This window comes from Taudactylus pleione, unplaced genomic scaffold (assembly GCF_031769625.1).
Source record: "Taudactylus pleione unplaced genomic scaffold, aTauple2 ptg000184l, whole genome shotgun sequence".
NCBI lineage: Eukaryota > Metazoa > Chordata > Amphibia > Anura > Myobatrachidae > Taudactylus > Taudactylus pleione.
This window is the reverse complement of record NW_028284586.1, coordinates 2,620,157-2,631,957: the sequence shown is the minus strand read 5'-3', so window position 1 is coordinate 2,631,957 and position 11,801 is coordinate 2,620,157. Positions and strand designations below refer to the sequence as shown.

General features: G+C 44.0%; 1 protein-coding gene across 1 annotated transcript in view; it reads right to left on the bottom strand.

Moving 5' to 3' along the window:
- Nucleotides 1–9,252: 9,252 nt before the first annotated feature.
- Nucleotides 9,253–11,801, bottom strand: part of REXO5 (RNA exonuclease 5) — a 95,913-nt gene continuing 93,364 nt past the window's right edge. The window contains exon 19 of the mRNA XM_088476152.1: nucleotides 9,253–10,023. Within this exon, the coding sequence (XP_088332278.1) occupies nucleotides 9,991–10,023 (33 nt within the window). The 3' untranslated portion in view covers nucleotides 9,253–9,990. The remainder of the gene's footprint in view (nucleotides 10,024–11,801) is intronic.

Sequence of the window (11,801 nt, the reverse complement as noted above, 5' to 3'; positions counted from 1 at the left end):
TAGCCTCTCTGAAAGTGCACGTCTCTGCTCTGTCCATATGGTTTCAGCACAGAATTGCTCCTCTGCCGGATGTTCACACCTTCCTGCAAGGTGTACTATGAATACAACCTCCCTTTGTCTCTCCTGTGGCCCTGTGGAGCCCTATGGACCCTAAAGAAGAAAATGAGTTATGATAAAACTTACCCTGGTTAACGCTCTTTCTTTGAAGTCCATAAGGTTTACAGGGCAGCCACCCTGATGCACTTGGCTTGTATGGGTTTCATCTCTTGGTCACTTGTTTCCTTCTCTGAGAGTGTTACTCTTCAGTGTACCAGTCTTCCTTCTTTCCTATCCTGCCTTGGCTTGTTAACAAAACTGAGTTGCCTTCAAGCTGTGGGCGAGGTATTGGGGGGAAGGACCGGAGCATCTTGGGATTGAAAAAAGCTTTGCTGTTGGTATCTGGTCCTTCAAGTACCACCTATGCCCCATTGTCTCCCTGTGGACCCTATGGACTTTGAAGAAAAAGAGTTAACAAGGGTAAGTTTTACCATAACTCTCCTTTTCTCACATACAGTGAAGGAAGCCATTTTGTGGGCTAAACTCACTAGGCACAGTGACTTCACTGTGGCATCTGCTCCAAGTGGCTGGATAGGCAGCCTACTCACAAATATTGGTTTTGATAGGAACACAGCTGTCTCTTCTGTGTGGGGCAAAGAGTGGACTCTACTGATTGGAAGCTGCAATATTATTTGTGGGGACATGGTAGCCTGATGTGCTACATAAACATCCATAGAACGCTTGATCTCTCGGATATGTGAGAAGTCTTGTCTACCAAAAAAGAAACCTAGGACGTGTATTGTACCTTTACATTAATTGCCCTTTTCAGTATAACTGTATGGCTGATGAGGAGCTATAACAGGGGTGCGGAACCTTTTTTTCTGCCGAGGGCCATTTTGTTATATATAACATTATTCGCAGGCCATGACCCCTCAGTGTGGTGTCACACAGGGGCGGGGCCACAGTCGCCGGTGATTACAGCAATGCCCGGAGCATCCTGAGGATGCTCCGTTAGCTGTAATGGCAGCGGTGTGACAGTCTAAAGCATCCTAAGGAGCTCCAGGCGGCATCGCTGCATAGATTTTGGCTGCAGTGTGCCATAGGCACCCTGCTAGCCAAGTGAGGCTAGCAGAAAAAATCTCAGAGGGCCAGACCAAATTATTCTGGGGGCCTTATACGGCCCCCGGGCCTGAGGTTCCCCATCCCTGAGCTATAGGGAACATGCCAAGCTTTAGGCAAATTCATTTATTTAATAGTCAGTGTCCACAAATAACTTTATACAATGAAATCCAGAAGCCTAATTAGCTTGTGTGGGCAGGATATTACTGGTTACACATGTGAAATACACAGCATACCTCACAGACTGATCTGTGTGTTCTGTATGTCATGTATGTCATTCTATGTTCCGCCTAGCTTGTCTGGACTTCCCAACACGATGCAAAGGCAGTGTCTGAATTCTTTATGCATTTTTACAAATTCCCGTCCTTCCTTATTATCACCTTACAGTCAGCAAGGTATTGGGAGGATATAAACACTGCAATTTTGTAGAATCTGTGCCAGATGTATAGTAAATATTCTTTGATTTTTTAATTTGAAATCTTATAATGCTCAAGATTGACTTAAATATAACATGATTTCATATATTTTATGCTACAACATTGTCCCATTCTGTACACACCTCATAGAATTAATGTTACATTTACATAATGTAAGAATTGAATTGAAAAAAAGTAAGTAACCAAGTACAAGTTTCTCTAGCTTCACACAACTTTGCTGCTGGGTTTGAGTAAATGTGAAGCCATACTTGCGGCCTTTGTTGCCCTCTCCTATACGAGGGGGCAGCCAGGTCAGCAGAGAGGGGGTCAGGTGGTGGGCTGTGCAGGGGGTGTGGTGTCACGATCATGGCCCCCTGCTATACAGTGCAAAAAAAAACAGGCATTGTATAGCGGGAGGCGGGGCTATGGTTACGTGATTCAGCATCATTGAACCCCCCACTTGTGCTATTTAAGTGGGTGACTGTGGGGGGGTGCGAGAGACTTGCCCACTTTTCCGGATGGCCGGGTGCACCACCTGACTTTCAGGAGCCATCCTGGGAGAGTAGGCAAGTATGTGTGAAACAATTTCCACAAAGGCTAAGGTGGAGATTTATCAAACCTTCTATAGAAGGCAAGCGAAGGTGTTACCCTTAGCAATCAGATTCTAGCCATAATTTATCTAGTACAGTGGCTCCCAAACATTCTTCAATCACTGCGCCCTAGAGTATCTGCATTTGTTTTATGGCGCCAATGGGCCAAAAGTGTGTTATTGAGAGACTCAGCAAAGTATTAAATTAAGTAAATTCTGCTTATATGTAACTATTAGGGTCAGTTATGTGGTTGTGCTTCTGTTTGTCCACATATTTTATAATTAGCAGCCACCAGCACTGGTGTAGCTTATCACATGGAATGGATCATAAATCATTTGATTTGGTTCTGGACCACTAACCCATGGCACCCCTGCATGTGCCCCATAACACCCAGTTTGGGAACCACTGATCTAGTACACTCTATAAAATGATAGACAAAATCTGATTGGCTGCTATGGGCAACACCTCCACTTGTCCTTTTTAGAAGAATTTCTAAATCTCCCCCTAAAGTTTGTATATATAAAATGTAAATATACTCTATATCACACCTCCCTCATATAGAATGAGACGGGAACATACTGTACAATGTCACACCTCTATATGGCATTGAGAGAGAGGCAGACTTAGACAAACCTACATTCACAGCACTATAAGGGCCTGATTCAGAGCCGGACGCTCTGACCAGAGCGCTCGCTCTGAATCAGGGCCCTCCTCCATGAAAATTGAGCGGCCTCCTGGTCGCTCGTATAGCTGTGGGTGACCACCCACAGCATATGCGAGCGGCCAAAAAGATGGTCGCGATGGTCTTGACCATCGCGACCATCGGACTTGCAACTGAGACCCTGCGGTAGGGTCTCCCTGCCACAAGCCCTGGAGTGATTTTGGCTCTATCAGAGCCAAAATCACTCCCACTGACATCACTAGTGATGTCAGTGGGGCCGGCTTCAGACGGTAGGCGTTCCCATGGGAACGCCTCCATCTGGCAGGCACGCCCACCAAAGGGGGCGTGCTGTTGGAAAGCCCGTCGCTCCCCGGGTCTCGCGCATGCGCATGACTGAGCTCCCTCCGCCGTGCGCATGCGCAGTGGGGAACATCGACCCGCTTGCGAGCGGGTCTGAATGACCCCCTAAGAGTGCATGAACACAACATTACATTACATTCAGGACAGTAGTCTCCGGAACTGCTGAATCATAAAGGGAAAAAATACAATCAAGGGAGGGCAATCTAAAGACTGCCATAGATTATTTCAAAGAAATTGAATTATCAGTAAATTTATAATTCCTAATTTTCTTCAGTCTCCATGGCAGTCATTACAGTGGGATGTATCCAAGCTCATATACAGGGGGGCTATATATATACTGTGTGTATATATACTCAAGACCAATATCTGATGCAAATCTAATTAAGGCCCCTTGAAGTACTTGACTTCCAAAGTGAGGATCCGAAATCTGTAAAGTATGTCTTGTGAATGTGCGTATAGAGGACCAAGTTGCTGCTCTGCAAATGTCCTTACCCGATGCCTGAGCCTTCCCTGACCATGACGTTGACATCGCCCTAGTAGAGTGTGCCTTTACAATTTCTGGAATTCTGCATCCTTCTCTTTTATAGACGAAGATGATTACTTCTCTGATCCATCTGGAAAGAGTCTGCTTAGTTTGCGCACAACCTCTTCTTACTCCAGCAGGAATAACCAACAGATGTTTTGTTTTCCTAACATCTTCTACTCTTTTTAAATATATAGTTATAGCTCTCACTAAGGGGCCTATTCATGAACACTAAAAAAAACGATGGAGGTAATTAGGTTTAGAACTCGCATGGAGTTCTATATAATTACCGGAGGAATCCATCATATCACTGATTACAGCTGCGGTAAGGTAGAGTAGATAGGGAAAATTATATATTTTCTGAAAAGCTGTCATCTCAAAAAATTATAGCTTTTCGGAATAGATACTTTTCCCTATCTACTCTACCTTACCGCAGCTGTAATCAGTGCTGGGCATGCGCCGCTTTTGCAAATGTAACAGCACATGCGCAGCACTGATTACAGCTGCGGTAAGGTAGAGTAGATACTTTTCCCTGACAGCTTTTCAGAAAATAGATACTTTTCCCTATCTACTCTACCTTACCACAGCTGTAATCAGTGCTGCGCATGTGCTGTTACATTTGCAAAAGCGGCGCATGCCCAGCACTGATTACAGCTGTGGTAATTCTGTGTACCCTCCCCACAGCCCCTGCCCTCTCCCATCTAGCTGGTTGCCTGTCACAGGATGCAGCCGTGGACCCCGACCTCCCGGCTGAAGATTTAAATTTTTTTAACTTTACTGTGTTCCGCCAGGAGAACACAGTCAGAGCAGCAGCCGGAGCCAGAGGAGGGACCAGGCAGCGACTGAGGGAGCCAAGGAAGACCTGGTCACGCTGAAACCACTGTACGCCATCTGAGAGTGGCGTATAGTAAAACACCATCTAATTCCGAAAATACCAAATTTTCGGAATTTGATGAATAGCCTAATTTCTACATCCCCATAAGAGTGTGGAAATTAACGCAGACGGACTTAACCAGGATACGCTCTCAAGCAGATTTTCTCCATTTCAAATTCATGCTGTCATCCTACAGTGCTGCCCTTTCACTCTCCAAACAGTCATATTTCAAGAATCTCATTTCCTCCCAGTCCTCAAATCCCCAGCGTCTCTTTTCCACCTTCAACTCCCTCCTCTGCACACCCTCTCCTCATCTCCCCTCCTTGCTTTCTGCCATTGACTTTGCTACCTATTTTACATCTAAAATTGATTCCATACGTCAGGACATCATATTCAACCAGTCCCACAGCTCTCCACTTCCTCTTTTCCTAGATCACCCCTCCCCATCCATTTTACCGACTCTGACATCCTTCTCCCCTGTAACTGGAGAGGGAAGTAAAGGCACTCATCCAATCCCCCCCCTTTCACCTCGACCCCATCCCCTCCCACCTCCTCTGCTACCTCTCTCCTTCTGCCTGCTCCCATCTTTCCCACCTCCTTAATCTCTCCCTCTCTTCTGGCACTGTCTCTACTGCATTCATGCATGCCATTGTCTCCCCCATTCTTAAAAACCCTACCCTTGAACCTAACATTCTCTCCAACTACCAACCAATCTCTCTCCTTCCTTTTGCCTGCAAACTCCTTGACCGTATTTTTTACAACCGCCTCACCACATTTATTTTCTCCCGCTCCCTCCTTGACCCTTTTCAGTCTGGCTTCCGTTCTGTTCACTCCACTGAAACTGCCCTCACGAAAGTCAGCAACGACCTCATTGCTGCCAAATCCAAGGGCCACTACTCCCTGCTCATTCTCCTTGACCTCTCTGCTGCTTTTGACACTGTGGACCACCCCCTACTGCTGCATATCCTTCACTCCCTTGGTCTATGTGACACTGCTCTCTCCTTGCTGTCCTCCTACCTCTCTGACCGTTCCTTCTCTGTTTCCTATCACAACTCTGCCTCACCCCCTCAGCCTCTTACAATAGGTGTTCCCCAAGGTTCTGTTCTTGGACCTCTCCTATTCTCTCTCTATACGTCCGCTCTAGGTAAACTTATCCGCCATTTTGACCTCCATTATCATCTCTATGCTGATGATACCTTTCCTCACCTGACCTCTCCCCACTCTACTGACTCGTATCTCCAACTGTCTCTCTGCTATCTCTTCCTCTCTTCCTGGATGTCCCAGCGATTTCTCAAACTTAATATGTCTAAGACTGAGCTGATCATCTTCCCACCCTCCCACGTAACCTAATTTTAAACTATTTCTTTACCAATAGATGGCATAACTATCTCGTCTAGTCCCAAAGTGCATTGTCTTGGAGTCATCCTGGACTCTTCCCTCTCCTTCAAACCACATATTCAGAATCTCTCAAAGCCCTGTCGTTTCCATTTCAAGAATATTTCCAAGATCAGACCCTTTCTCACCCAGGATGCTACCAAAACCCTCATACATTCACTGGTCATCTCCAGATTGGACTACTGTAACCCCCTCCTATCTGGCCTCCCTAAATCCCTTCTCTCCAGTCTGTGCTCAATGCTGCTGCCCGGCTCATCTTCCTCTCCAAACGCTTTACATCTGCCTCCCCTCTCCTACAAGCCCTCCACTGGCTCCCCTTCCCTTTCAGAACCAAATTAAAGGTTCTCACACTCACTTACAAAGCCCTCACCCATTCCTCTCCCATTTACATCTCTGATCTCATCTCCCTTCACTCTTCCGTCCGCCCTCTTTGTTCACTTAATACACGCCACCTTTCATGCTAATTGATTACTTCCTCCCACTCCCGCCTCCTAGATTTTGCCTGTGCTGCTCCCCACCTTTGGAACTCCCTCCCTCTCCCCATCAGACTCTGCACCTCTCTACAATCAAACAAGCTCTTAAGACCCACTACTTCATTAAAGCCTTCCAGCTCTCATTCTATCTTGCTGCTACATCTTCCTTCCTCCCCACCTACCCCATCTGTGTCACTCCTGTTTGTTTGCCCCCCCCTTAAAGAATGTAAGCTCTTTCAAGCAGGGCCCTCTACCCTCTTGTGCTTCTCCCTATTGTACTTTCATTTATCTCTTACTCCCCACTAGGCAACTAACACTTGGCTGCTTATGTGAGTGTAAAGGTCGCTAATATACTGTAACAATGTTTATTATCCATGTCCTGCTTTGTATTGTAAGTCGCTGGTTACTTATTTGTTTATGTACTTCGTAAGGCACTGCGGAACACTTGTGGCGCCATATAAATAAATGATAATAATATATCAGTGATATCTCCTATGTTAAGTGTGTTAATGAATACTAAAAAAAAATGGTAATTAAGGAAAATGTCCTTAAAACTGTTATTTTAGTGTTGATGAATAGGCCCCTAAGTCCAGCTTATGAAGCCTCCTTTCCTCTTCATTCCTTGGTTGAGGGGAAAAAAATAGGCAAAACAATTTCATGGTTTAAATGAAAAGCGGATACAACTTTTGTAAGAAAATCTGGATTCGTTCTCAACACCACTCTGTCAGGTAATAAGTTTAGAAAAGGTTCTTCTGCCCATAAGGACTGCAGTTCGCTGATGTAACTGCAATTAGAAAAAACACCTTCCAGGCTACATACTTCAAAGCCACCTCTTTTAATGGTTCAAAAGGACCTGCCATCAATGCATTTAGTATTAAATTCAGATCCCAAAGTGCTACAAAAGATCTTATTTGTGGCCGAATTTTCTTTATTGCTTGACAATATCTCTTAATTAAAGCTTCTTCCGACAGCTTCCTTTCCAATAATACACTTAAAGTGGATATCTGCACTTTAATAGTTGCTACTGCCAAGCTCTTCATATAACGTCACATAAGAATTGCAAAATCTGTGGAATATCTACCTTTAAAGGATCAGTCCCTACTCCTGTCCATATCACAAACGTCTTCCATATTTTGTAATCTACTTCTAAAGACACTTATTTTTCTTGCTTGTAGTAGAATTTGAATGACCTGATCAGAAAGTCCTTCTGTTTCAATAGCGACCATTCAATCTCCATACCATTAAACTGAGATCTGCTATTCTTGGATGGAATAAAGGATCCTGGCTCAGAAGGTCCTTTCTGACTGGTATTACCCACAGTTCTTCTATTGACGACATCAGGGCTGTCGTAAACAAGGCTCTTCTTGGCCAATAGGGTAGTACTGCTACTATCTCTACCTGTTCCTCTCTGATCTTCAATACTCGAGGTATCAAGGGAAAAGGTGGGAATATGTAACCCAGGTGAAAACTCCACTTTATCGAAAGTGCGTCTACTGCTTGAGTCCCCATCATCTGGTGTCTGGAAAAAAAAAACAGATGACTTTGTGTTCAGTTTATTTGCCATTAGGTCTATTTCTGGCAACCAAATCTTTTTACTATTTCCTGAAACGTCTCCATATTTAATTCCCATTCTACTGCTAGAATTTTCTTGTGAATGAGAAAATCGGCTGGCACATTTTCTACCCCTGGCACATGGACTGCTGAAGGGGACTGAAGATACCTCTGTGCCCACAACATAATATATTTTACTTCGTACATAAGGCTTCTGCTTTTGGTGCCACCCTGATGATTCAAGTAGACTACTACTGTCATATTATCTGACAAAATCTTCAATTGAGAGCCCCTGATCTGATCCTGGAAAAATGTCATCCCTTTCCAGACTGCTTTCATTTCTCTTAGACTTGATGACAGTAGTTTCTCTTGTGGGGACCATTGTTCTTGTGCGACTTCTGGAATTCTTGATATCACAAATCTGTTCTGTCTGGGAATTTCCTGGAATTCCATTTGATAACCAATATAAATAATCACCAATTCAGTCTCTCGTCGCTAGAACGATAGAATTCCTCCAAGATACCCAAATTGTGGGTCTCAATTGGTGAAGACACTCAAAATAGAAGGGAGAAAAATTTTCATAGCATAATACAGTAATGACTGTTCATGTTATCCTATTAGACATATGTGAATGGCTCGCCTGCCAGATGTGATGGTCTACAATTATTGTAGACAAACAGGCATATATGTGAGCGGACTCTGTTATGATCCAAATAAATCCTCTCTCATATTTCTGCATTCCATACATCCATCCGATATATAGGAAAAAATTTTAGAGACAGAGAGCTCCCATAGTGTAATATTGTATTTATTAACAATTTGACATAACAATAATAATATAAAAAATGGGAAAAAGATGGCCTCTCACCAGATATATATGTCTGCCAGTTGTAATTAGTAGACAAATAAAGCAGAAAAAGGGAAAGTCCTCCCGGCGTCCCAGGTGTATTCCCAAATTCTCTGGTGGAGTTCCACAAGGGATGCAATCGGGAAGCCGGCTGACGTAAGCCCGACAGCCGGCTTCCCGACTGCTTTATCCTGACGAGGGTTAAATGACAGGCGTCTAAATGTAGACGCCTGTCATTTTTCCGATGCCGGGAGACCGGCGCCCGGCATCCTGATCGAAGGGATGCCGGGAGACCGGCGCCCGGCATCCTGATCGAAGGGATGCCAGGCGCCGCGAGCGGACAGCTGCTGGGGGGGAGGGTTAGGTTTAGGCTCCCGGGGGGGAGGGTTAGGCACCTCTGGGGGGACTTAGGTTTAGGCAGCGGGGATGGGGGGGTTAGGTTTAGACACTTAGAGGGGGGTTTAGGGTTAGGCACAGGGGGGGAGGAGGGTTAGGGGGGTTAGGTTAGTAAATACTTGCCTGAGGACGATCGGGATTTCCAGCGCTGTTGGGCTGCCGCTGCCGGAATCTCTGCATTTGTCTGCCTGACGCTGCCGAGATTCGAACTCCCGGCCATGCGGCCAGCGGTATTTCATACCGCTTCCGTTCCACAATTCCCTTCAGGTCAGTCTCTCCAAGCCAATGCTTTTCGATACCTTTTGGTGTGTATCTTTATCAAGGCATATTGGGAAACTGTAGGGAGCTGGTTTAAATACTCCCTATTACATCCAGAAAGAAAATCCTAATACCAGACATAGATCTACTATCCATTAAAAATACCCTCTGTACAAAACATTGTCCAATCCATCTTTTGCCATTCCGCTTTTTTCCAGGTTCCCGGTTTCCCGCTCCACAGATGATATAACTTTCCTTTCATTACTTTAGAGTGAGGCGTCTCTTAACAATCCTAAACTCCTAAACTTCCGGCACAGCCGGAAGTTGGTCATGAAGCGCCCAGTGATGATCACTTCCTTAGTCTGTGATGTTCATGCGTGTCGCCTCCCAACTTCCGGGCAGCTATGATTTTTTTGTCCATTAAATAATATGTAGTCCTCCGGGCTACTCTAGTAGCGGACATTTTGTTGTGGACCATTGTGATCTTCATATTAAAACATATTAAAAATAATAGAATGAAGTATCTAAAATATAATAGAATTAAAGATTAAAACCATGTATTGAATCATAACATATAAAAACACCTCATATAAACCACTTTACTTCGAGGTCTTTAGTAAGACCCGAAGGAATTAAAGTTTTAAAATGATAAATAAATTGCATTTCCTCACGTGCGAGTCTGCGTGTGGTATCTTTGATTCTGGCTCCCGCAGTGATTTTTTTTAAACCATAAAAGTTCTTAATATATCTGATAATATCACACTGATGAGCCTCTTTGAAATGGGCCGATAGTGCTTCCGTTTCTAACCCTTTTTTAATGTTGCGAAGATGTTCGCTAATTCGAACTTTCAAAGGTCTACTCATCCTACCTATATAACATTTTTCACATGCACATTCAATACCATAAATCACATTTTGAGAATGACATGTGATAAAGTCCTTAATATAGTGATCTTTTTTATTTATATGAACAACTGTTTTCTTATTACCAAAATTATTAGGGATGTTTTTACATCCCATACATATCCCACATCTGAAAAAACCTTCTGACAATGCAATATTAGTTTTAGGGGTCGGTGGACAAAAACTTTTGACATATTTAGATTTCGAATAGGGTGTAAGAATGACACCACAACACCAAAGGGTCTATTCGGCAGCTTTTAGGCATAGCGCACTTATCCTGTACACATCGTCATTCATTTTCTATTTGATAACCGTTGGAAACTATCTGCAAAACCCATTTGTCCTGGGTGATATTCTTCCAGATCTCTGCAAATTTTAAAAGTCTTCTCCCTACTGGTAATATTGGAAGGGACTGCATATAATCACTGTCTCCATCCATTAGCTTTCTTGTCATGCCAGCAGAGTATTTCCTATTGTACTTTCTCCCTGGCCTTTAGCTTCGTGCCTCTTTAACCTGTTGTTTAGGTGTTTGAACCTGATATCTTATCTCCTTATCTTGAGGTAATTTAGTAGATTTTCCCCTTGTTATCCTCTGTATCAGTGACTCTAGTTTATTTCAAACAGTAACGACCCCCCATCTGGTAAAGTTGTTATTCTGTTCTTAGAGTGCGCATCAGCTGACCAAGATCGAAGCCACAATGCCCTTCTTGCAACCACCGCTGCAGCGATAGATCTTGCAGTAAAAGTTATCACATCTAAAGATGCTTCACATAAATATGCAACCACATTATCTCCAAATTCTTTAATAAATTCTGCTTTGAAATCTTTTCCTCTAAATCCGTGTGCATAGTTGCACTCCACAATCTCAAAGCTCTGGCAACTGAAGCAACTGCCACACCCGATCATAATGAAACAGCTGAAGAAACATGCATTTTTTTTATCCACTGTGTGGTCTATTTACTAAGCAGTGTTAGGAGAAGTGAAAAGTGATAAGGTGCCAGCCAATCAGCTCCCAATGTAATTTTTCAAACAGTCTGTGAGTTGGCAGTTAGGAGCTGATTGGCTGGCACCTTATCACATTTTTCACTTCTCCTAACACTGCTTAGTAAACAGACCCCTGTATCTCTGAAAGAGACTTCATCCTCTAAAGGTTGTCGCGATTTGGCGATGCGATCGGAAATGCTGATCTGTCGGGTGGAAACACCGACCGCCCACCATCGATGTTCAGCGATCCGTCGCAGGATTGATGAAATTTGACATGTTAAATGTTCCCGATTTGACGATCACGATCATTTTTTGATTGCGATCGTCATATCAGGAAAATCCAACATGTTGGATTTGTGTGATCCTGCGATGCTGGGTTGCAGCATCGCAGCAATCCGTCGCTGATGTATGGGGC